The 27,874-nt window shown below is 33.9% G+C and overlaps 1 protein-coding gene across 5 annotated transcripts in view; it reads left to right on the top strand.

Annotated features, from left to right (window-relative positions):
- The window catches only part of XRCC4 (X-ray repair cross complementing 4), a 258,151-nt gene that overhangs the window by 25,886 nt on the left and 204,391 nt on the right, over positions 1 to 27,874 (top strand). For all 5 annotated transcript variants that reach the window (XM_027100692.1, XM_027100690.1, XM_027100691.1 and 2 more), the window contains 2 exons: positions 1,227 to 1,375; positions 8,156 to 8,331. In XM_027100692.1, coding sequence (XP_026956493.1) covers positions 1,237 to 1,375; positions 8,156 to 8,331 — 315 coding nt within the window. In that variant the 5' untranslated portion in view covers positions 1,227 to 1,236. The remainder of the gene's footprint in view (positions 1 to 1,226; positions 1,376 to 8,155; positions 8,332 to 27,874) is intronic.

The following is a 27,874-nucleotide window of genomic DNA, read 5'->3' as shown; positions in this document are numbered from 1 at the left end:
GTTTGTAAGGATATGGAGTGATCAGAACTGACATACCAAGTGTTTAAATTGGTACAAACCTTTTAGAAAGTTTTTGGTTGTGTACTACTAAAACTGAACATATGCATATCCTCTGGTCCAGAAATTTCACTCATGGTTATGTACTCATAGGTATATGCCCAACAGAAAAGCCTGGATATTGCTAGCATATTTATGGAAGCACTATTTATGCTAGTCAAAACCTGGAAAGTACTCAAATGCCTGTCGAATGGATAAATAAATTGTACTATACCCACATAATGGAATATTATACAACTATGAGCATGATCTACAATTCTAAGAAGCATTTCTGAAACGTAATGTTCCATAAAAGAAGCCAGACACAAAATAAAATGTGCTGTATGATTATATCTACATGAAAGTACAAAGATACTCAAAATTCTAATCTGTTAGGAAAGTGGTTATTTGGGGACACAGTGACTGGAAAAGGGGTGTTGTGAGAATGAGTTCTGGGGTGGTAATGTTCTGATTCCTGATCTAGGTACTGCTTACATGGATTTGCTCAATTATAAAACTTCCAAGTTAGGTTTTAGATATCTGTACTTTTGCCTGGGTATAATACTTCAATATAAAGTTTTAACAATGCAAAAAGTTTATTAGCCTCAGGCTGTAATAGCTTGATATAATCCATCTCCATTATAGGGTACTTCTATCTCAGTGGACAGAGTGAGTCCTGGGAGCCCCTTTCTTAGAGAAGATGTGATAGATATGGCCAACTCTTGGGTTCTGAGATTTTCTTTTCCAAATCTTTATGCTACTCTCCTTTTTCATTTACACAGTCTTTGTCCAGACAGAGACTAAGAACTTGATCCAATTTATCCTCACTAATTATAATCAGATTCCAGTCCTGCGATTATTCCCAGATCACTCACACAAGTTCTTGTGACTATTTGTCGTAGAGAAAGAGGCTTTGGGGAAAATGTGATCTTCATATTGTTGGAGGTGGTAATTTTTATTCAGCTACACAACTTGGGCAAATCATTTATGAGCCTCTGCTTTTATCTGTAAAAATTGTGAATCAGTATTGAACAGAACTGTGATTTACTGAGTTTGATGGTTGGCTATTATATAGCTTTTTGTTTTACTTGTTTCCTTGGTGCTTTGTATAGCTGAGAGACCAGTACAGAAAGCATCATTATTTGATAGTCACAGTTTCTTGCAAAAATATTTTTTTTCTTTTATAACAGGTGATCAGAAATGGAGAGAAAAGTAAACAGAATATATCTTGCTTCTGAACCTGATATAATTCATTTTCTACAAGTTGCTTGGGAAAAAACACTAGGATCTGGTTTTGTTATTACACTTACTGATGGTCAGTCAGCATGGACTGGGACAGGTAATGTTAAAAGCAAATTTTTTAAAGAAAAATTTCAATAATGTGCTATTCTTCAGTCCTCAGTGATACTTCAAATTAAAATGTTTCTTTAATAGATATTGGTTAAAATGAACATGATTGCTTTTACTTGTTATTGCTGTCTGATTTACACACAGATTTGTAATATTAATATTATTTTCTGTAAGTAATATTAATAGAAGGATAGAGAAATAACCATTTGAGTCTTAGTTCTTGGAGTTGGTCAGAGTTTTTAAAATGATCTCTTTATACAAAACATAAATAGTACTTTTTATATGTATCTTTTCTTAGGACCCCAGGGAAATACTGGGAGGCACAGGAAGGTGGATTGGCTGGGCCAAGGCTTGGGAGAGTGGGGTGGTGGTGGTGTTCTTTTTATTTCATATACTTATATTGTTGAATTATTTTCCAGTGAACATGTACTACATTTGTAACAAAATGAAGCAGAACTAATAGCCTAAAACTTTGTAAACCAAAGTTCAAACCCATTTATGGGATTTTGGCTGTTATTTTATGAAATAGACTTTTGCTTTTTTTTATCTTTGGTAATAATCTTTTTAAAGAGGTTAATGACCCTGAAATCATTTATGGAACATTGCAGGTGTAAAGTCAAAATATCTAGAATTATGTTTTACTCATATAGCAAAATTTTGTTGATAATATACTTCTAAAGTGTTTTATTGAAAGATTTAAAAAGCTATTTCTACAGTTATGAAATAGTCATTTCTAGAGTTATGTTGTAAATGATGTTTTAGGTAAAATAATTTTGTCATGTTAATTTATGTGCTATTTGTATCTTCTATCAACTTTTGAAATATTCCCCTAAAATTTATTACTGTAATAATTATTATATCACCTTTTAAAATCACAATACATTGTGAAGTTTTGTTTTCTTCTTGAGTGTTACAAATTCTGTTATACAACGTAGTCAAACTGAATTTGTATTTACAGGGTTTTGGTTTTTATTACTCATTTTTTTATGACAGAGAATGAGGAATGGTAATATAAGTATTACTGTAAAATAAAGAAATTTCAAGGATAATGTTTGTAGTACCTGTTATGGTATCTATTTAAGCTGTAAATTTCTATGTAAGAGAATTCAGTGGTTGGTTGGTTATTGCAGTGCAGGACTGGAGGAAAATTTGTCAGGTTAGCTCTATGTATGCTGGTGAAGGTATACCCAAGGGACAATAACTCTGTTTTGGGGTAAATGGTACACAGGGTTGAAGACCATGGCAGTAGTCTAATGCCAGTTTTCAGGGAGAAAAGAGCAATTCCAACAGCACAGCCCAGGAGGCAGGTCCTAGGTGATGTGGTTGGTTGTATGTAAGGAATTTATAACTTAGATATTTCCAATTAACAAATGGTTTATTCTGTATAACAAGAAGTTGTGGTCAGACGAATGACCTTGAGGTATTTTAAGAACCTTAATTATCAAAGAAAAATATTAAATTTTGATGTAGTCAGTAAACCTCATTCACCAGGACAAAGAACAATAATACGTAGTTTGAACTTTTTTTTATATCATTAAGGACTGGGAAAAGAAAAAGAATACCGTGGTTAAATCTTAATTTAACCAGAAATTTAAGTTAACTTTACATTTATGGAACATTTTGTTTATGTCATACAAAATGTGCTGGCAGTTGTTCTTAATATTGTTAACATGAATATTGTTTCACTAGCCTACATTCATTGAGAGCAAAGTACACATCTGATTTGCCAACCACTGTTCATAAGTATTTCTATCAGTACATAGGACATACATGCCTTGATGGATATTCTCTGAAAGAAAGAATGAAAGGATGCCTGAAATATATAAAATTGGTTAGGAAAAAGAAGAAAGGAAACTACTCATTTTAGAGTTAGCATATATTTTAATGAAAACTCCAGTTTCATATTTACTTGTTGGCGTTGATCATAAATGCAGTATGTTTTACCATTTGTTTTTCAGCTAATGAAATTTAGTGTGACAAAAATGTGATATCAAACTTCTGTATCCCTTGGTGGATTGTTAATCTTTTGGCTTCCTGTACTGAACAAGCTTTCAAACAGAAAATTTTATAGTGCACTGGATCTGGTCATTTATTTTCAAAGATATTGAAGTTTTAAATCTCACAAATGTTTAATGCCTTTTATTACTCACGTGTGAATTTCAGGGACAAAATACGTAATCAAATAATATAACATTGTTTCCATGTTTAGTTGTCTTATACATAAATATAATTTGGTTTGGCACTTTACAGATAGACAATAAGATAATTTAGAAATTGAAACAATTAAATAATTGAAACATGAAAATGAATTTCCTTCCTATACCTCATCCTGTTTTTTGTACAACTTTTTGATTTCTGCAACCTTCAATTTGGATAATTTTTTTTCTCTTTTCATTTGAGTGAAATTAAAAGGATGTGGGGTTCCTTTTAATCTCCCACACACTAAACTCACTGATTTCTTTTCCATTAGCAGTGTTTTATCTAATGAATGTTTTGGGGTCTAATTATCATGTGGTCTATCATCACTTCAACATTATAGAGGATTATATCACAGGGTTAAGTCACAAAGTGGGTTAATGATCGATGACTGTTATTTGACTTTCATAAGAATTGCAGTCAGCGGTAAGAAACTTGTATCACCCATCTCTGGGGTAAAGTTCATTGAAGAGTAAATTAAACTTTTTAATGCATTTATTATCAAATAATTATATCCACCTATATTTGTTCTAAACACTGATATGTTTGGTGATCTATATGGAGATTATGTGACAGAGCTCAGTAGAAAAATGATTTTTAAAGAATGAAGTGGAAAAGTGGGTCCGTGATATGATGACTTATTACGTCTGTGTGTCTTCTCAGCTCTGACACAAACTTAGGATATGCAGTCTTTTGGTTCATTATACATAAGGATCCAAAGTAAAGAATTTTCTTTCCTTACTTACATCTTCACCTACCCATAAATGGTGTTAAAGTGATGCTTTCTTGGATTCTACCTGTCTGAGAACAATTCCTTGCTTTTTGGTCATGTTGGCCTGCTCACTTTTTATGCCATATTATGTTGCTCATCTGTATCCTTGCTGAATTTTATTATTTTCATGGCTTTTATCCCTGGTCACTGAAGTTTTTAAAGGAGCATTGACTGCTTACAGCTGTGCTTCCTGCAGCACAAAATTCAGAACCGGTGACCAAATTGTTTTTCTAGGATTGAAGTTCTAAATAGGCAGTCAGAATTTCACATTGACTGTTATAGGAAATGTTCAAGTAAATTTTTCTTCTTAAACTAATACCTTTTTTTTTACAAAACATATTTTTTAAAGGAGAGGCACAAATAGAAATAATTTCCTTTCACATGTTTTTTTCCTCTCAAGAATGAAATATTTTGAAACACTAACCAATGCAGCATTCACAGATGGAGTAACATACTAAGAGGGTATCTGAAAGGTTATCTAAGATGTCAGCACTTGAATCAAGGCTCCATAAGGCTGGCATTTTTGTCTAATGGTTGTATCCCTCGTGCCTAGAATAGTGCCTGGCACATAGTAAATGCGCATTAAGCATTTTTGGACTAAATGAATCAATAAATTCTATTAAATATTTTCAGACAGGCATCTTTTCATTGTAATGAAATTTAGAATACTTTTTACTAGATGTTTTATCAGTAGACATACTTTATTATTTTTTTAATATATTTATTTTATATTGGAGTATAGTTGATTTACAATGTTGTGTTAGTTTCAGGTGTACTACAAAGTGATTCAGTTATACATATACATATATCCATTCTTTTTCAGATTCTTTTCCCATATAGGTTATTACAGAATATTGAGTTCCCTGTGCCATACAGTAGGGCCTTGTTGGTTAGCTATTTTATATATAGTAGTGTGTATATGTTAATCCCAAACTCCTAATTTATCCCCCCCATCCTACCTTTCCCCTTTGGTAACAATAAATTTGTTTTTGAAGTCTGTGAGTCTCTTTCTATTTTGTAAAGAAGTTCATTTGTATATTTATTTTTTTGCATGTTTTCTTATAAGTTTTTCTATAGTTGCATTAAAGATAGTTTCTACAGATTATTTCCTATTTCTCTGAGAAATAATTTCTCTCTCTAGGTACTTATAACTCTTCAAAATTATCCAAACACAGAATATGAAATTATTCCTCAGATAAGATGCATTTGCCTTCTTACTTTTATGTTTTTTCAGAAGAGCTAATAGGGTATTTGAAAGGTCAATAGATTTGATAGTGGTGATCATCTTAAATATGCATATGCTTCAGAGAGAGAAAAAAATATGTTGAAATATTTTAGAAGCTGTAAAATTACACAAGCATATTTTTATTCTTACCTTTTTTCAAAGGCTGTGTTGAGTCTCATATTTCAATATTAGAATTTATCAAAAACTGATCAGGAAAAATATATGGATGCATTCCTGGACTCTCTTCCTCATTGCCTGTCATGGGGCTTCCAGACCCTTGATAGCACATGGACCAACGTTATGCAAAGCTGTTATATTTTTAGGGATTCTTTAATCAAGATTTTATTGTTTCTATATTATTTCATACCAGTGTGTTTTTTTAATATTATGGAAGTAAATAATTTAGCTAATGTCCCATATCTCTGCTTCACCTCAAACCAGAACAACCAGAGAGATATAAGTATGACCCCAGTTTTACCACTTACCTACTTCATGACCCTAGACCATTACTTGATCTCTCTGAGCCTCACTTTTGTCATTTGTAAAATGAGAATATCTATCTTTCAGTGTTGTAAGGAATAAAATAGATAAATGTAACCTTTAAGTAAAAAAGTATAGAACCATATGAGTCTTTCATCATTGTGGTATCCTGAGTTGATACAGGAAACCACCCAACCATACGTACATTCCAAATAAATATTAGATTAAATCTTGTAATTTTAAAAGCAAATAAACAGACACATTGCAGCCTTTGAATGTAAGAAAGGGAATCCCCAGGTGCCATGTGTGAAGAGGTATCTGAAAACCGAAGTGGTTAATGGGAACTAAAGAACTATAAGTTCATGGAATATCTGAACTAGATGCACATCTAAGCGACTGTGGTTGTAATACCTGAGTGGAGTGGCCTGTTGAGACTGCAGGCCTCTTAAGGAATTTCTTTATCTCTAAAGATAAAGAAAGTAACCTGGAAGTGATCCTGTTAATAAAATCTTTAAAAAAACAGACAAAAAAATTACTCTGGCTTGGAGTTGTAGAATCAGAGTAGTCACTAAGGGTTATGAGTAAATTAAAAGTCCTAACAGAAATCAGAATCCTGTCTGTGTTTTATAAGTGTGAGGGTGGGGGGTCTAAATTTGAGCTGTCTTAAATTTGCCACAAGTATAAAAACCAAGTGAAGAAATTAACTTTCAAAACTGGTCCAGAACTGGTGAAACCTGTAGGGACTACAAGAAAGGCCAACCAGCAACCTTCATTTAAAGCCTTAAATGAAGGGCTTCCCTGGTGGCACAGTGGTTAAGAATCCGCCTGCCAACGCAGGGGACACGGGTTCGATCCCTGGTGCGGGAAGATCCCACATGCCGCGGAGCAACTAAGCCCATGCGCCACAACTACTGAGCCTGCGCTCTAGAGCTCATGAGCCACAGCTACTGAGCCCACGTGCCACAACTACTGAAGCCCGCACGCCTAGAGCCTGTGCTCCACAACAAGAGAAGCCACTGCAATGAGAAGGCCACACACCACAATGAAGAGTAACCCCCACTCACCACAACCAGAGAACAGCCCGCGTGCAGTGAAGACCCAATGCAGCCAAAAATAAAATAAATAAAATAAATAAATTTATTAAAAAAAATAAATAAGTAAAGTCTTAAATGAAGACTTTCTGCTGTCCAGAGCACTTGATACTCTGGCTAGAGGAGAGTCATGTTCACACCTCACAAAGCAGGAAAGGAAAAAAGGCAGAGCAAGAATGTGTCAGCAGCTAGAAGAAATGGCATTCATACCCTAGGAACCACGCAAAGAGAGTGATCTGAATGAGATCTTGAATATATTTAAATCCTTCAAATATTGAAAAGAAGGGTGTGGCAAGAACAAGATATTATGAAAAAGAAACAGAGGATATCTAAAATTGAACATGTAATCATTGAAGTAAAAATCTCTACGGATGAGTAAAACATCAGCTTTAAACGTACCTAGATGAGAGAATTGGAAGCCAGATATATAATATAACGCAAGCCATAGAGGAGACAATAAATATTAATTCCCTTCCTTTCCTTCCTCATCGACTCCCTTCATCTACCATTTTTATTGTTGGCACGTAATGAGATGAGAAGAATGAACTCCATTTTTACTTTAATTTGACTCTGCCCATGTGAGTGAGAAATAGACTATAGACTATTTAATCTCTTTAATAATTGAGGCAAGGAAGAAAGATGTTTTCAAATATTGAGCTTATTAATCATTATAGGAAATAATTGCTATGACCTAGGAGCAGGTACATAAGACGGTTGTTTCTGTGGTAACTTATAATCCATGTATTTGATCTGAGGACAGAGAAAGAACACAAGGAGTCTAATGCTTTCCAATGAGATTTGAGACTAAATTAATGTCTCAAAAATTGCTAGTTCAGTTAAAAGGTATAATTTGACTTAAAAATGTGTGGTGCAGACATTGATTTTACTTTTTGTTTAAATTTCTGTTACATAAGTAATAAATTAGTAGCAACAGGTAAATATGTTTATTCTTAGGTTTAGAATTTATTTTCAAGTAAATAAGGCTTTTATTACTGTTTCTCATAGTTTGTGAATCAGAGATTTCCCAAGAAGCTGATGACATGGCAATGGAAAAAGAGAAGTATGTTGATGAACTGAGAAAAGCACTGGTGTCAGGAGCAGGACCAACTGACACATACAAGTTTAATTTTTCGAAAGAGTCTTGTCACTTCTCCTTTGAGAAAAACTTGAAAGATGTTTCAGTAAGTAAAACTTTCCATAATGTTATAATTGGTAAAATGTTAGAGAATACTTATTGAGAAATTATTTAAGTAACTAGCATATTATTCCCAGAATAGCTCAGAAACAAAAGTTTAAAAAGTACTTGGTTTCCAAGTTGGAAAAATGCTTCAAAGTTATAGTCATTAAATGCTTTATGTTAATGAATTGTGAAAAAAACTATTGGAAAATATATTTCATTTTTAGTGCTTTAAGACTAAGTATTATTGAGATAATTACACGAATGAGCAGTATGAAAAGTGGCGTCAGAAGTTTTAGACCATGAGACAAGGCTTACTGAAATGAGTTTGGGGAAATACTGATTTTTGAGAAAGAAAATAATATATTTTTCTTTGAATATTTAATAATTATAACCTATTTTCTTCTTTATTAGCATGTATTTGCAATTACAAAATTATATAGATAAGTGTAGTAAGACATTTGATTAGAAATTAAGGTATTTTATTTATATTATCAAACTTAGAAGTATTAAAATAGAAAGAAATAACTTTCAACCCAAGCTTTCTTAAATTTAGAGACAGTTATTGAACAGTTTGTGCCGGAACTAAATTGAGTTTAAAAAATTCTTTTAAAAAAAATCTTTAATTCAGAATGATTAAAGGGATTTCACCAATTAGAGAAACATTTGAAGCAACAGATGGAATCATTAATTTGAAATATATATTATCCTGTATAGAATAATACAGAGCCTGGCTTCAGTAATTGTTTCTGAAAAATTTAGAATTATTCTGAATTGTTTAGAAGATACATACTTATAGTACTTAGCTGCCAATTTATGTAAGTTTCAATAAGCTGAGGTTCTTAAGATGATAATTTAAATTAGGGTAAGGTTTGAACTGACTACTGAAATTTTGTTATTTATCGCAAAATACTCTTTCCTGTGGCTCAAGTACAATCAAATGATGTTATATACTATGGAACTGCTGACTGTTTCTTCTAATATTTTGAAGCAGATCATTGTCAAATTGGTTATAATACCATTTCCCACTCAACAAGCATATGTATGTAATGACTAACATTATTTCATGCCTCCAGTTTCTGGTTTTCATATGTGTTGTGTTACACTGGTGCATAACAAATTAAGAGTGTGAGAGTACTTTTGGGTACCTGAAAGGCTTTTGGTATCTTTGACATGGTGAAAAGGAGGGTTTGGATGGAGTACTTGACATGCTTAGCGATACATCGGATCTTGCTGCCTTTGTGAAGAAAGTCCTCATGACTTCAGTTGTTTACAGTTGGCTTGGCATGTATCAGACTCAAAAACCGTGACAATAATCCTGAAAGATAGCTTGCTTACTACCCTGATATTAATCAACTTTATCAGAGCCAAAGGCTTGAACCACTAGCTTTTCAACAGGTTTTCTCAAAAAAATAGAAACAGATTAAGAGATTCCTAGTAAGGCAGATGAGTGTTGGTTCCCTAACAAATATGCCCTAAAGCACTACAATGCAGTTTAGATTCCTGCCTCACTATTTATTCATTTATTAATTTGCGTATGAGAAAAAGAAAGGCTACTTTCAGAATGGTTTGTTGAGGAGGAGTTCATGACTTGGCTTACTTGAGAGATATTTTTGGATGTTTGAATGAGATAAAACTTTCAGTATGAGGTGCTACAGTCAGCCTTACGGATGCAGATGAAAATCACAAGTTTATTTGGCCAAATTTCCGTGGGAATCTTCTAGTGCTGTAGGATGTGCTTCTGCAAATTGAATTTCAGAGTGACAGTATCTTTTAAAGTCATCTGCTGGCAAAAATATGCAGACAATTGGAAACATGGCAGAATACTTTTTAAGGCTAATTTTGCTTTGGATGACCTAAAACTTTAAAAGGAGTTTGTAATCCATTCCTTGATGACACAGATGTCTGATTGTTGCCAAAAATGACCTCCTACACTTAGAAGAAAAGAATGAACATAGATTCACCTCAAAAGGTTATAGTGAATTCTGTTCTGTTGTTGACATAAGGTTACTCTCCCATGACAAAGAATATTCCATGAGTTCTAAGTACATTAGCTACCAGTTTCATACCTCTTAGAGTCAGGGTTTTTGGGCATTTGTTGTCATCAATTCAAAAAGTTTTATGTGTCTAATTCTGTGTTGAAGATCACTGCATAATTTGAACATTTTGAGTATTCAAGTCATACGACTTATTTGAAATTTACATTTCTATCAAATTTTCTCCTTTTTTTCCTATTTTTAAAAAGGAAATAACTACTAATTTTTATATTCAAGAAGACCTGTTTTTTTTGAAATATTACCTTGTGTTTTAATTGTCCATTTCCAAAGCAATGAAATATTTAATATGTATAATGTGTATGTTGATGTTTATATACATTCTTTTTGAGGGATGGATCCATAATTTTCATGAGATTGCTTTTGAGCTCATAATACTCAAAATTTCATTTTTGCTCTCATTGGCTTTTCCTTACAGATAACATAGACTTCTAATTTTAGCTTAATTCTCATTGGGATAAATGTTGAATGGCCAGTTGGACGCTAACTCTTTTTCTCCGTACAGTACAAACCTCTGGGACCCTTCCTGCTCCATCACCAGGACACTTCAGTTGGCAGTAGATTGTTCTGGATGACAGCATACTCTAGTACAAGCATTTAGAACTCATTATCTCTTCACTATAAGTACTGTTGCCTACTCAAGAGATTATCATGTACTTTGTGTCACTCTTTTCGCTCTGCCTTTTACAGTTCATACGGATTTTGCAGTATATACTTTGTCATGCAAATAATACATCTTAATTAAAAATGTCTTCCTGGGCTTCCCTGGTGGCGCAGTGATTGAGAGTCCGCCTGCCGATGCAGGGGACACGGGTTCGTGCCCCGGTCCGGGAAGATCCCACATGCCGCGGAGCTGCTGGGCCCATGAGCCATGGCCACTGAGCCTGCGCGTCCGGAGCCTGTGCTCCGCAACGGGAGAGGCCACAATAGTGAGAGGCCCGCGTACCGCAAAAAAAAAAAAAAAAAAAAAAGTCTTCCTCTTCTTCTCTCATAATTTGCTCTGTTCCTTCAGAAAACATTTTCATTCATAAGCCATGTAAAAAAGACCTAATTTTTTTTTATAAGAGTAACCCTGGGGGGAGACAAAATACCTGTATGCAGAAAACTATAAGACACTGATGAAAGAAATTAAAGATGATACCAACAGATGGAGAGATATACCATGTTCTTGGATTGGAAGAATCAATATTGTGAAAATGACTATACTACCCAAAGCAATCTACAGATTCAATGCAATCCCTATCAAATTACCAATGGCATTTTTTACGGAACTAGAACAAAAAATCTTAAAATTTGTATGGAGACAAAAAAGACCCCGAATAGCCAAACAGTCTTGAGGGAAAAACATGGAGCTGGAGGAATCAGACTCCCTGACTTCAGACTATACTACAAAGCTACAGTAATCAAGACAATATGGTACTGGTACAAAAACAGAAACATAGATCAATGGAACAAGATAGAAAGCCCAGAGATAAATCCATGCACCTATGGTCAACTAATCTATGACAAAGGAGGCAAAGATATACAATGGAGAAAAGACAGTCTCTTCAATAAGTGGTGCTGGGAAAACTGGACAGCTGCATGTAAAAGCATGAAATTAGAACACTCCCTAACACCATACACAAAAATAAACTCAAAATGGATTCGAGACCTAAATGTTAAGACCAGACACTATAAAACTCTTAGAGGAAAAGATAGAAAGAACACTCTTTGACATAAATGACAGCAAGATCTTTTTTGACCCACCTCCTAGAGTAATGGAAATAAAAACAAAAATAAACAAATGGGACCTTATGAAACTTAAAAGCTTTTGCACAGCAAAGGAAATCATAAACAAGATGAAAAGGCAACCCTCAGAATGGGAGAAAATATTTGCAAACAAATCAATGGACAAGGGATTAATCTCCAAAATATATAAACAGCTCATGCAGCTCAATATTAAAGAAACAAACAACCCAATCCGAAAATGGGCAGAAGACCTAAATAGACATTTCTCAAAAGAAGACATACAGATGGCCAAGAAGCACGTGAAAAACTGCTCAACATCACTAATTATTAGAGAAATGCAAATCAAAACTACAATGAGGGGCTTCCCTGGTGGCGCGGTGGTTGAAAGTCCGCCTGCCAATGCAGGGGACATGGGTTCGTGCCGCGGTCCGGGAGGATCCCACATGCCGCGGAGCGGCTAGGCCTGTGAGCCATGGCCACTGAACCTGCGCGTCCGGAGCCTGTGCTCCGCAACAGGAGAGGCCACAACAGTGAGAGGCCTGCGTACCGCAAAAACAAACAAACAAACAAAACTACAATGAGGTATCACCTCACACCAGTTAGAATGGGCATGATCAGAAATCTACAGACAACAAATGCTGGAGAGGGTGTGGAGAAAAGGGAACCCTCTTGCACTGTTGGTGGGAATGTAAATTGATACAGCCACTATGGAGAACAGTATGGAGGTTCCTTAAAAAACTAAAAATAGAATTACCATCTGACCCAGCAATCCCACTACTGGGCATATACCCAGAGAAAACCATAATTCAAAAAGACACATGCACCCCAATGTTCATTGCAGCACTATTTACAATAGCCAGGTCATGGAAGCAACCTAAATGCCCATCGACAGACGAATGGATAAAGAAGATGTGGTACATATATACAATGGAATATTACTCAGCCATAAAAAAGAATGAAATTGAGTCATTTGTTGAGACGTGGATGGATCTAGAGACTGTCATACAGAGTGAAGAAAGTCAGAGAGAGAAAAACGAATATCGTATATTAACACATGTATGTGGAACCTAGAAAAATGGTACAGATGAACTGGTTTGCAGGGCAGAATTTGAGACACAGATGTAGAGAACAAACGTATGGACACCAAGGGGGGTAAGCCACGGGTCGGGTGGTGGTGGTGGTGTGCTGAATTGGGTGATTGGGATTGACATGTATACAGTGATGTGTATAAAATTGATGATTAATAAGAACCTGCTGTATAAAAAAATAAATAAAATAAAATTCAAAAATTAAAAAAAAAAAAAGAGTAACCATGGGTTCATAGTTTAGCTTGCTCATACATCTGTTTTCTCATCTATAAAGTTTTGAAGTGATTTCTTGATTCATTCCAGGTCATCTAACATACTGCAGTTTTATGTTTCTAAAAATAGTCCTAATGAAGGAAAGCCATGAGGTTTGAAAGAAAATTAAACATGATAAGCACACATACACACCCTCCCCCACACACTAGAAGCATACATGAAAATTGGCTTTAGGTTTCTGTTAGAATTAAAATAAAGTCTTTTTGCATTTTCTTTCCCTTCCTCTCTCCTGCCCCACCAGCAGATATTGGCTTCGGATACAGTTAGCCTGAAAATTTGATGACTTAAAAAGCATGGAAGTTTGCTTTTCTCTGATGTAATGATCCGAATAGGCAGGCCTGGGTTAATACAATGGTTTTATGATGCAGGGGCCCAGGGAGTTTTTATCTCATTGTTACTGTTATGCTCACCTTTCAGGCAACAAGACTGAGTTAAAGAGAAAATAAAGCACACATGCATTTTCTTTGACTATCACTGTAAAATTGCAAGCATTACTTTTGCTTGCATCCCATTGTCCAGAACTGTCACATGGGTTCACCTAGCTGCAAGGGAATCTGTGAAGTGTGATCTTCAGCTGTGTCCTATGCCCAGAAATTTTCATTACTGTGTAAAAAGGGGAAGGTGGATATTGAGGAACAAGGAGCAATCTCTGCATGTTACATTTTAGGAGAGATTGAAGTGTCATTCAGTCATTTAGAAGGATTCACTTTTATTGTTACAAGGGTCTTTCTCTAGAATTTTCATTATAAATAATTGTTTCGGTTGTTTAAAAAATGTTACAACATATAGTAAGGTATAGGTTAGTTTGTATCTTACTATATGTCATAACTTTTTTTAAGTGGAAGTTAAAAAAGTTCAAACAACCTCTCTATATTTATTTAACTTACATTTCTCAGATATATAAAAATGAAGTAAAATAAGTTAGCTCAAACATTCAAAGTTGTTTTTAAAAACAGCAGTCTAAAATATTATTGCCATGTGTCCCTGTGGTTTGGGGGACTTTGAAATCAAATGGGTATTTCCAGATGAAATATCAGAATTGGAGCATTTGTTATGGTACTCTGCCAAAGAGTTTGTCAAAAATAGTAATGATTTTCAGGTTTGTGGGAGTATGGGTTGCAAATGTGTTGCTTGAATGCCTCAAAAAGAAATTGCAGTATTCTTTATTTCTATGATAAAAATATTTGTATACGTCTGCCATTTTTGTATTAAACGCTTTATAATTCCTGACCTTTTGGAATGTGGGAACTAAATCAGTAATGTAAGTGGTGCAGAAGTCCTGCTCAAAGTATATGTTTTGTAGTTAAGCCATGGAAAAGACTTCAGAATTATTACTTTAAAAAATTAATTTTTAGTTATACAGTTTTGTATTTGAGAACTCATTTTCCTTTTCTTTTTTCATATTGCTCTGCTTTGATTTAAAGTGTTTTCTTCTTTTATAAGAAACACCTCAGTCATTATATTTTAATTTTTTCAGTTATTCCAGGATTTTTCAGAAAATAAACAACTTAGAGCAAAAACAGAAGTAGGAAGTAGCATGTAAAAACTATGCTCTAAGAGAACTTTTGAGTATTAATATTTGCTTATTATTTTCCAGTTAATCTCCTTTTCAGTTAACATGTACTCTCACTTCATCATGTGGTGTTGGCATCGTCACTCTCTGTATGTGAGGAAACAGTTGCTAAAAGCATAAGCAAGTTCCTAAGGCAAGCACAGGTAGTAAGCCAGGTAGGGTAGAATCCAGGTCTCTGTCAAAATCAAGTAAAATTTTTCTTGTTGTTTAGGTGTAGTGTACATACAATAGAATGTACTTATGTAAAATTCAGTTTTCATTACTCTAGACAGTTCCTTTGTGCCTCTTTGAGGTCAATCCCCAATTAGCCCCTTTCTTCCTCACTCTGCTTACTCTCCAGGTTCCAGGCACCCACTAAACTTTTAAATTTATTTGGACTTATACTGAGGCTCCAAATATGGTCTCTCTTGTTCAGTGGTCTTTGACCACTTGAAAGAAATGTTTATTCTGCTGTTGTTTGGTGGATTGTTCTATAAATGTCAGATCAAGTTGGTTGAGCTTGTTGTTTAAGTTTTCTATATTTTTGCTTATTTTCTATCTACTTGTTGCACCAATGACAGAGAATGTATTCAAATCTGTAACTGTAATTATGGATTGGTTTATTCTCCTTGAAGCATAATCAGGTCTTGCTTCATGTATTTTTGAATCTTTGTTAGAAAGTGCAAAACATTAAGGTTTGTCTTGTCCTCGTGATGATTTGATCCCTTTATCATTATGAAATGACCCTCTAACACTTAAAATTCTTTGATCTAAAATCCACTTCCAGCTTTCTTTTGATAGGAGTTAGCATGACATATCTTTTTCCATCCTTCTGCTTTTGACTATTTTTATCTTTATTTAAATTGGGTTTCTTTTAAGAAATATATAGTTGGATTTTGCTTTTTTAATCCAATCTGGCAATCTGTGTCTTTTAATTGGGGTGTTTAGGGCATTTACAGTTTATGTAATTATTGATGATGGTTTTAAAATCTGCTGTCTCTTTCTGTTTCACCTTATTTCCTTGTTTCTCTTATTGTGTCTTTTTTTGGCCTACTTTAGTATTTTTTTATGATACTATTTAATCTTTTTGGTTGGCTTATAACTCATTTTTACGCTATTTTAATGCTTGCTTTAGAGTTTATAGCATGTATCTTTACCTTATCACAGTCTACCTTGAAGTGATATACTGCTTTACAGATAGTTTAAAACTCTTATAGCAATATACATTATATATACACACACACATTATGCATCCATTTTTCCTCTCTTAGCCTTTATGTTATTTTGGTCATACATTTTACTTCTGTTGATATGTATGTTATAAACTCCACAATATATTGTAATACTTTTTGTTTTTAACAGCCAATTAACTTTTAAAATCTATTTTGAAATAATTTTAGACTCACAAAAAGTTTCAAAAATAAGACATAGAGTTCAGGATACCCTGCACCTGGGTTCCCCAATGATAACAATATATAACCGTAGTACATTATTAAGAGCAGGAAATTGACATTGGCACAATATTATAAACTACAAACCTTATACAGATTTTGCTACTTTTTACAAGTAATCTGTTTTTTTGTTGTTATGCTTTTTTGTTTCATTTTTGTGTGTTTATAGTTATATGAATTTTATTACATGTATGGATTCATATAACCACTACCACAATCAGGGTGCAGAACTGTTCTATTATCACAAAGAAACCTCTTTGTTCCTTTGTGCTACCCCTTTATAGTTGTACCGGCTCTCCAATGTAACCCTCAGCAACCACTTATCTGTTCTTCATCACTGCGCTTTTGTTATTTCAAGAATATTACATTAATGAAATCATATAGTATGTAGCCTTTTGAGATTAGCTTCCCCCACCCACTGAGCATAATAATGCCCTTGAGAGACATTCAAGTTGTTGCAAATATCATAATTTATTTTTATTTATTTCTGAGTAGTCCATTGTATGACTGTATCAGTTTGTTCATCCATTAATGACTTAAGAACATTTGTGTCATTTCCACTTTTTGGCTATTACAAAGCTGCTTTAAACATTCATGCATAGGTTTCTGTGTGAATATAAGTCCTCACTTTTCTAGTGCAGAGATTGGCAAACTATATCCTGTAAATCGGCTGCCCATTTTGGTAAAGTTTTACTGGGACGTAAGTGTGCCCATTTGTTTGTGTATTGTCTGTGGCTGCTTTTGTGTTATAATGGCAAGGTTGAATAGCTGCAACAGGACATTGTGGTGTGCAATGACTGAAATATCTACTTTTGGTCCTCTTAGAGTTTGCTGGTCTCTGCTTTAAGATAAATATCTAAGATTGGGAATACTGGCTTGTATGACAAGTATGTGTTTACCTTTATAAAGAAACTGCTAAACTGTTTTCCAAAGTGGGTGTACCATTTTATATTCCTACCTGAAATGTATGAAAGATCCACACTCTTTCCAGCACTTAGTGTTGTCCGTATTTTTTATTTTAGCCATTCTAATAGGCATGGTATGCATGGTATCTTATTGTGGCTTTAATTTCTATTTCCCTAATGGCTGGGGATGTTGGTTTCATGTGCTTATTTGACATCTGTATAACCATCTTGGTGAAGAGTCTTTTCAAATTTTACCCATGTTTTTAGTTGCATTGTTTGTATTTATTTATCAGATATGTGATTTGCAAATATCTTCTAGTCTATCACTGGTATGTTCACTTTTTTTTTTTTTTTAGAGAAATTGCAGAAGAAACCAGAAGTTTCTAGGAGGTTGAAATGAGTTTTTTTTGGTTTTTTTTTTCTTTTAAAATTTATTTATTTATTTATTTTTGGCTGCATTGGGTCTTCGTTACTGTGTGTGGGCCTCTCACTGAGGTAGCTTCTCCTGTTGCAGAGCACGGCCCTAGGGCGCGAAGGCTTCAGTAGTTGTGGCTCATGGGCTCTAGAGCGCAGGCTCAGTAGTTGTGGCGCACAGGCCCAGTTGCTCCACGGCATGTGGGATCTTCCCGGACCAGAACTCGAACCCATGTCCCCTGCATTGACAGGAGGATTCTTAACCGCTGCACCACCAGGGAAGCCTGGTATGTTCATTTTATTAATAGGGTCTTTTGTAGAGCAGAAGTTTTTATTTTTGATGAATGGTCCAATTTGTGGATTTTTAAAATTTTTATGGATTATTCTTTGGTGTCATGTGTAAGGACTCTTTACTTATCCCTAGGTCATGAAGATTTTCCATGATTTTCTTTAAAAAAGTTTTATAGTTTCATGTTTTACATTTAGATCTATCATCTGTTTTGAGTTACTTTTGTTTAGGTTAAGGTTCATTTTCTTGGATATGAATGTCCAGTTGAACTAAGACCATTAGTTGAAAAGACTCTCCTTTCTCCATTGAATTGCTTTTGCCCCTTTATTAAAACTCATTGGCTGTACTTGTGTGGGTCTATTTCTGGACTCTGTATTCTGTTTCATGAATCTATGTATATATCCCTTCACCAGTACCACACTGGCATAATTACTGTAGCTACATTATAAGCCTTAAAATTAGGTTGTGTAATTCCTCTAACTTTATTCTTTTTTTCAATGTTGTTTTAGATAATTTAGTTTCTTTGCCTTTCCGAATACATTTTAAAAGCAGCTTTACTCTATTTACAAAAAAACCACAATTGAGTCTTCTTGTCCATAAACACAGTATTTTTTAGGTTTTCTTTGATATCTTTCATCAGTATTTTGTAGTGTTTATTAGCACACAGATCCTGTACGTGTTTTGTTAGATTTATTTCTAGTTATTTCAGTCTTTCTGGAATTATTATAAGTGGTTTTGTTTTTTTAAATTTGAGTTTCCAATAGTTCCATTACTCATATATAAATATAGTTTATTTTTCTGTGTTGACCTTATAATCCCCAACCTTGCTAAATTTCCTTATTTGTTCCGGAGTGTTTTGTTGTTGTTGTTTTATTGTGTGTGTGTAGTTTTGTTGGTATCTTTTACTTATATAATAATGTCTGCCAGTGGGTATAGTTTTATTTCCTTTTTTCCCCCCAATCTTTATGCCTTTTATTTCCTCTCTTTGCCTTATTTCACTGGCTAGGATATGAAACTACTATGTGGAATTTTAGTGGTGAGAACAGAAATTCTTGCCTTATGCCCCATTTTAGGGGGAAAGCATTCAGGCTTTCACCATTAAGTATGCTGTTAGCTGTAGTTTTATTTTTCAAATGCTCTTTATCAGATTATGGAAATTTCTTTCTATTCTTAGTTTGCTGATGGTTTTATTATGGATAGATATTGAATTGTCTTAAATGCTTTTTTCTGTATCAAGTCGTGGTCATATGAGTTTCCTTTTTTAGACTGTTAATATGGTGGATTACAAAGATTGAGCTTTTGCCTTGCATTCCTGGAATATACTTGATCATGGTGTATGTCTGTGGTACTGGAGAGAAGAGTGCCACCTGATTAGTGCAGGGTGAGAATGGCTGGATGTTAAGTCCCTGCCCACCATTTCCATGGCCACAGCCCCAAGTAGAGAGAGGAAGGGACTTCACCTTCTGAGTTCAGGGTGAGGGTGGTAGACGAGGCTCCACCTACAGCCTCCTGTCTTTAGTACAGGATTGGGATCAGGATGGGGATAGGCATGTTTCTTCTGGGTTCTTAGCCTGAACTGAGAGGGGAAGGGTTTTAGGCAAAAGGCTTCTGTCTTTCCTGGCTACCCTTTTCTACTTACCACAGCCAGACAGAAGTAGTTTTTCTTTTTGTTTATTTGTACCCACTGGTGTTTTCATGTTGCAGGCTTCTTTAATATCCAGGTTGGATATATGAAAGTCAACAAAACAAAACTAACCAGGGAACTTTCTGCCAAGTCTTTCCTCAAGTTCCAAGGTTCCTAGTAAATCTGCTTTCTTTTCTCTACCTTAAAGAATCTTTTAATAGTTGCTTTAAGTCTTTCAGGATTTTTGTTTGTAATTAGTGAGAGTAATAGAATGTAATGAGCTATCTCCATCTTGTCCAGAATCAGAATTCTGAGTTGTCTTTTAAAGTGATTTAAATATTTTGAAAGTCTTTTATATTTACCCACAAATTTACCTCTTCTGGAGCAATTCATTTTTCTGTGTAGATCCAGTTTTCCATGTAATATTATTCATGTTCTGTCAGAAGGACTTTGTTTAATGTTTCTTTTCATGCAGGTCTGCTTGTGATGGATTCTTTCAGGTTTTGTGAATCTGCAAAAGTCTGTATTTCACCCTTCTTTTTAAAAGATATTTTCACTGAGTAGAAAATTCTAAGTTGACAGCTTTTTCTTTCAGTACTTTAAAAATGTTGCTCTATTGTCTTCTGGCTAGTCAGTTGTCATTGTTCGTATCTAAGCAATGTGCCTTCTTTCTCCAGCTTCTTTTAAAATTTTTCTCTTTATCACTGTCTTTGAACAATTTGATTATGATATGCCTTAGTGTAGTTTTTTATCTTTATTGAGCCTCTTTGATCTGTTAGTTTATATTTTTAGTCAGTTTTGGCAAAATTTGGTCATTATCCAAATAGTTTTTCTGTTTCCCTTCCTTCCTGTTTGGAGACTCCAATTATATATATCAATACATGTATATTATGTTGCTTGAATTTGTCCTATAGCTCCTTGATCCTCTTTTCTTTCTTCCTTTCTTTTTTTTCTCCCCATTTTTATTTTTGAATAGTTTCTATTGCTCTGTCTTCATATTCACTGTTTCTTTTGCTATGTGTAATATGCTGTTAATTTCATTCAGTGTATCTTTTATCTCAGAAATTGTGATTTTCATCAAAGTTTGATTCACATCTATTTAATGTCTTTTCTAACTCTTCTTACCATGTACAATCTTTCTTTTACATTCTTGAATATATGGAATAAAATTATAGTCACTTTCAATGACCTTGTCCATTAATTTGGTAACCTGTATTATTTTGGCATAGGTATTGATAGATTTTTCTGCCCTATCATATTTTCTGTGTTATATTTTCTCTTTTTGTTGCATGCTGCTAATCTTTGATTGGATGCCAAATATTGTAAATCTTACTTGGTGCTGCATATTTTTGTATTTCTATAAACTTTTGTTTTGTTCTGGGACACAGTTTAAGTTACTTTGGAACAGTGTAATCCTTAGGGTCTTGCCTTTTAAAGCTCTGTTAAAGAGGACCAGAACATTTATTTTAGGTCCAATTTTATACCCTATTGAGGTAAAATACTTCCAACTCCCTTATCTGATTCCCATTCTTTCTACACAGGGTAATAAAATGAAGAATTTTGCGATTATGTGTAGCATGTTAGCTTTGTCTGTCAATTACAGTACCTTGAGTTAGATCACATGTAGTGATAATGTCTCTTAGATTTGTTACTTATTTTGCCCCTACAGAAACTTTTAAAATTTGAGATGGTATTTCCCTCCTGAGTAGGATGGCATGGTCTTCTAGGTATCATTGCTTCATGCCATGCACTTAAGACACTAAGGTTAGGAAGAAGATTATCAAGGCACCCGAGTTGTGATAATCTTCATTATTTAATTACTTTTTTTGAATTTGGATTTTCTTTTAATTCTCATGATGCTCCAGCTTTAACTAAGTCATTAAGTTATCATCATTTAAAATTTGAGTCTACTAAGGATAAAGTACTTAAGGTGATTCTAGGCCTTTGACACTCTCACTTTAGAATTTTAAATTTGCAAAATATTTTTAGATCACCTACATTCTTTTTTTTAACATCTTTATTGGAGTATAATTGCTTTATAATCACCTACATTCTCAATACTGTTTTAAATTATTGCATAGAAAAAATTAAAATTAGTTATACTTTGACAACTTGATTTTCTGAAGCTATAAAGACCTACAGTCTTCTTTATCAATTTAATCAAATTACGTTCAGTTGTTTGTTTTCTTAGATAGGCATTGCTTTTTTATTTCTAGAAGAAAACTGTTTATTATGAAATTCAGTCAAGAATCAGATTTTCATTGACTGTTACTCTCCTGAAATTGTAGGTAAATAACCAATTGAGAAGATTAATAGAATCTAAAATATTTGAGGAACATCTAAAATCAGATGGTGATGATGATGATGAAGGCGGTACATACTTTTGTATTAGCAGGAAAAATTGTGGAACATAATTGCTAATTAAGTTGATATTAAAACTAGGTATTTTAAAAATGAATGCAGAACAGAAATCTTTAATGTTGATAAAAAATCATAACTAATGTAATAATTAGACCACCTAGGATATTTCAGTGGTTAAGTTTGGAAGAGATGCAGTATAGTATAGCTGTATGTACCTCTTCAAAAAATAATGAATTTAGGAAGTTTATAGAGAGAGAAATACTGTTCAAATGACATTGAAACTATTATACATTTTTTAAAGGCTATACTTTTATACTTTAAAAATTCACTACTAAAACAGTTTATAGCCTACTGCACCTGTGTAACCCATTCTGGACATGCTACTGTCCCATTGCCTAATGACTTGATTTGGATCTCAGGTGTCAGACTGTGGGCAGCTTATTCAGTTGTTTGTCCTCAGTTTTTCTCTTACAGTTCAGAAATAATACTAATACCTGACTTAGTGATTGTAAGGATTTAATGAATTAGTGTATAGGTGTGTGTGTGTGTATACTTTTTCTAGGACAGTTCTTGCTTATAATAGGCACTTTATAAATATTCGTTGTTATTAATTATTTACTTGGGTGTCTCTTCCATTATACGGTAAAATCCTTGAGGGCAGTGACCATGTCTTAGCTGAGTTTGAAATTCCAGCAAATCTGGGTGTCTTGGGAGTGACCTTTTTGTTGAGAGGAAATGTGGCATAATGGAAAGAACTTGAGATCTTGTCTTGAGTCTTGTATCTATTTCTAATTATATGGGTTTCAGCAAGTCATTTGTCTTTATTTAATGATGAAAAAACTGAGTTCAAATAGGCTAATAATGAGAACACCCAGAGTTTATGGCTGTGGGCAGTAAGATTGATGCGTGTGTGCAGATCTTTGTTAACTGTGAATTGTATGGTTTGTGACCTGTCCCAAGAGGCCATCAGGTTGATGCCTTGTATTCAGAAGGGCCTCCAGCATATACTTCTGATATTATCTATAAATGGGTTTATACATTGTCTTAGCAGACATTCTTTATGCCAGTTTAAAATTTTATCCCATTTCAAGCTATATCATTTGAAGCACACTATAAATAAAATCAATTTAAATATGATTATATAATTTTTGTAATCTTGATTTCACTTTTAATGTGTCTGGAGATTAAAAAATTGGGAGTGACTTAGAACTCCCTTGACCTCAGAGAAGCCTTGTTAAACACATGTTATTGTTATACTGTATGCTCTATCAGATGTAAGTTTACTGGTGGATCCAGAGCTTCATTTTCTCTGTTGAATTTTCTGGTATAGTAGCATAACATACATTGATTAAAATTGGCCACATAGTAAATAATTTTATTCAAAACTGGAAGCATGCAAAAAAATAATTGTTTAAAAAGGTATACCATTATAACAATTAAAGATTAATTGCTTTATTTGTGCAACTTCTGGAGAGGATGTGATATTTCTGGCTACAAATGATCCAAAACCAGTCCAATAGTGGAGATATGCCCATGTGACTAGAACCATAATGGTGGATTATAATGATGTTTTTCCTGATTTGTTATGGTTCTTGATCAGTTTATATCTTTTGACAGCTATCTTTTTTAATACTTTAATTTTAGACTTATAGAGAAAGTGGAAAAATACTAAGGAGAATTCCTGTATATCCTTTATCCTATATTCCCTAATATTCACATTTTATGTAATCATGGTACAATTATTAACAATCAGGACATTAACATTGACACAGTAATCTACAGATCTTATTTGAATTTTCCCATTTTTACCACTCTTAGTCTGCCGTGGCTTCTGTAACAAAATACCATAGACTGGTGGCTTACATAGCAGGAATTTATTTCTTACAGTTCTGTAGGATGGGAAGTCCAAGATCAAGGAACCATCCGATTCAGTTCTTGGGAAGAACCTGCCTCCTGGCTTGCAGTCGGCTGCCTTCTTGCTGTATTCTTATGTGGTGGACAGAGAGCTAGCTCTAATCTCTTCCTCTTCTTTTTTTTTTTTTTCGAATTTTATTTTATTTTATTTTTTTATACAGCAGGTTCTTATTAGTTATCTATTTTATACATATTAGAGTATACATGTCTTCCTCTTCTTATAAAGTTACTAATCCTATCAGGGGGGCCCTGCCCTTGTGAATTCGTCTAAACCAAATTACCTCCCAAACACCCCACCTCCAAATACCATCACATTAGAAGGGGTTAGGGCCTCAATGTATGAATTTTGGGGAGAAACGAACATTTCAGTTCATTATGCTCACTAAAGTTTTTTTCCTGGTCCAGAATACAAGTGTCTCACATTGCATTTGATGGTCTCCATTATCCTTTAGTCTGTGAAAGTTCTTCAGTCTTGGTTTTCCTACCTTTGAAGAACACTGGCTGGTTATTTTGTCTTATGTTTTCTCATGGTTAGGTTGAATTTATGGATTTTTACAAGAATATCAAAGAAATGATGCTCTATCCTTCTCAGTGAAACATATTATGAGGTACATGTTATCTATCTGCATTATTACTAGTGATATTAACTTTGAATACTTGATTAAGGGAGTGTCTGCCAGGTTTCTTTCCACTGTAAACTTGCTATTTTTTCCTTTTGTTGTTAATAAGTATCTTGTGTTTAAATAATTTTGAGAGTATACAAATACCCTATTTTTCATCATAATTTTTCCCACTAATTTTAACATGCATTGATGATTTTTGTCTCCAACAGTTATTAGTCTGATATATCTAATTATGATTTTCTAGTTTCATCATTCCCTTACTTCATTAATTGGAATTCTTCATTAATTGGAATTCTACTGTAAGGAAAAGCTGTTTCTTCTCTTCCATTTATTTATTCAATTATTTATTTATATGAGTGTGTACTCTTATCAGTACATTTATTTTATTCTATGGGTTAAATTGCTCTCATTATTTATTTTATTGCTCAAATTGTCCTCGATTTTGCCATTAGGAACTTCTTCAACTTTCAGGTCTTTTAGATATGTCTCCATTACCTTGAGCCCTTCCTGACTTTCTGGCACCGCAAGATGTACCAGGCTCATCTTGTCTTTCCTGACTCAGCCCTGGAATCAACCATTTATCCAAAGAGCAATAGTTCCTTTTATTTAAGATTATATTTTATAATCAACATGTGGGTACTAGGTGGGCTTCTTGCTACTGCGGTGCCATTGCTTCTGGGTCCCCTCAGTGGACTAGCAGAGCTAGCAAATACATGTGTAAACTTATAAATATATGTGCACACATCTGCATTTCTCCATTTGTATATATGTTAAAAACCTTTCGTTCAACCCAGTGTCACAGAGTTTATTCTAGCCTTCCCCTCTTGCTTATTTGCCACTTCCTCTGGCAGTGAAAAGTCTGGCTTTCATTATCCACAATATGTTTACTTATTTACTCAGTCCTAGTGTAAATGTAAAGTAGTTTCAGAATTGTTTACTTGTATCCCAGTGAAAAACAAATTTTCTAAATATAGTGCACTATTTGTATATAGTTCTTTTTGTCTTTATCCTTACAATGTACATTTAAAATATGATTTTCCAGAATGTCTTAAATTAGTTTTGTTCCTTCCCATCCCTTCAGTGTTCCTATTCCATTTTGGGTTCAACTCACATTCTGATTGATATTATTTATTTGGTTTTTGGGATGTGAACAATTGCCAAGAATCAGCTATATACAAAGGTATATTCAGAAAAGGGCTACTTCTCCCTCATCCCTACTACCCTCTTCCCATTCCTATACTTTTTTCATTAAGTTCCCAGCAGCTCCTCTAGGTAACCAAGCTCATTAGTTTCTGGTTTATATGTCCCGTATTTCTTTAGTACAAATGAGCATGTATATTTTTTCACATTTTATTCTTTCTTATATGAAGTGTAGTATGCTGTAAACACTTTTTTTTTTGCATTTTTTATTTTTTCACATAACAGCGTGTCCTGGAAATCACTCCACATCAATTCATAAAGATTTTCCTCTTTCATCTTTACCGGCACTTCGTATTCCATAGTGTGGTAATATAAAATTTTCAACTTCTCTCCTATGTATGAGCATCTAAGTTGTTTCCAGTATTCTGCAATTCAGACAGTGCTGCAGTGAATTATCTATGTATTTTTGCATTGTTGGGGGTTTCTCTTCAGGGTAAATTCCCAGATGTGTGATTGCTAGAAAATAAATGCATATATTGTTTTCTTAGATATTGCCAAATTCCCCTCCAGAAGAGTTGGACCAGTTTGTATTACCATCAGCAACATATGAAATGTCTAATTCCCCAGAGCCTCACTAACAGAACGTACTGCTAAACTTTTTAATTTTTTCCAGTCTGATAGGTACAAAGTGGTACCTCAGTGTTAATTTGCATTTCTCTAATTTTGAATGAATTCGAACACCTTTTTATATGTTTATGGGTCATTTTTATATCTTTTTTTAATATATGGTCTGTTCATGTATTTTACATTTTTTTCTGTTGGATTTTGGTCCTTTGTACTTGAAATGTTAAGAAGTCTTTCTGCGTTAGAGGCATTAGCCCTTTGTATGGGTATTCTTTTAAAGTGTTGCAATGAGATTTATTCAGTCAGTGTGCTTCTTTGGTGTTAAACTTCCCAAAATACTAATCTGAAACAGATAAATATATTAATAGCCTTGTGCTGAAAAAATAATGCTATTTCAATCTCTTTGTGACAGAAATGAATCAGATATTTTGATCAACTCTGTAAGGCCCTTGTTATTCTCTAAATATCTCTTACATATACTATCTTATGAAAAGTGCATATTTTTGTGGGTATGTGGAAATGCCTTATTCTTCAAGAAGTTTTCACTTACCTTCTCCTTTTTTTTCAAAACTGGTGTCACCTTTCTTGTTATTCCTATAGGTCATCGAATTATTTCGTAATTCGATTTACACTGAATTGAGTTCAGTTTATAGCTGCATAAGGTCTGGGACATTGTAATTGTCATATTTCATTCTTTTACTGTGCTTAATAATGAGAATGACCTCTGTATGCCATACATTATGCCACATGCAACCCTGATGATTTTATGAAATAGGTCCTGTTATTCTCTCACTATTATGGATGAGGAAACTAACGTTCAGTGGTGTATAACTTAATTCGGAGCCAAATAGCTAGTGAGTGGCAGAGCTAGTGACTTCAAAAGCATGTGGGCTAATTACCATGCTCTATATAATGTCTCTTAATTTTGGATGTAGTTAATGTGCTCAAATTTTTATTGAATTGATTTATTAAAGTTCTAAGGCATTCACTATATTCCAGGTGTAAAGTTGGGAGGGCCTTGGCTAAAGGAGCAGCAGTAAATGGAAAGAGTCATGGCAAGACAAATTGCACATCCACATGCAGCCAGTATATACTGAGCTTATGTTGCCAAGTTTGTAAGGATCTTTGAAGTTTTGTCTGGGTAAGCTTCCTTATTTTTAAAGAAATTATCATTAATTTTGATTACACTGGTAAAATAGCTCATTCTGTACATGGCAACTGGGTAGATGACATCCCTGAGATGCCCATTTCCCTTGTATGTTATTTCAAAATTGTTATTTAGAGATCCCAGCTGTGATTTTATTTTTATTTCTAAGTGCTAAATGTTAGACATTATTAAAATCTCCTTCAGATAAATTACTTGTTCAAATAATTTTTACAAATCCTGTTTAACGTAACTGTTTTTCAATAGGTTTGTTTGTCTATTTGGGATGCAACTTCATTTATATCATGTGATTTTTTACACTTCATGCCACTTAAATATAGAGATTCAAATAGTTATCGGTGA

The sequence above is a fragment of the Aethalodelphis obliquidens genome, unplaced genomic scaffold (genome assembly GCF_003676395.1).
Source record: "Aethalodelphis obliquidens isolate GAN/ISIS:26980383/991018 unplaced genomic scaffold, ASM367639v1 scaffold4, whole genome shotgun sequence".
In the NCBI taxonomy this organism is placed as follows: domain Eukaryota; kingdom Metazoa; phylum Chordata; class Mammalia; order Artiodactyla; family Delphinidae; genus Aethalodelphis; species Aethalodelphis obliquidens.
The sequence above is the reverse complement of the archived record's forward strand: the minus strand, read 5'-3'. Positions and strand labels throughout refer to the sequence as shown.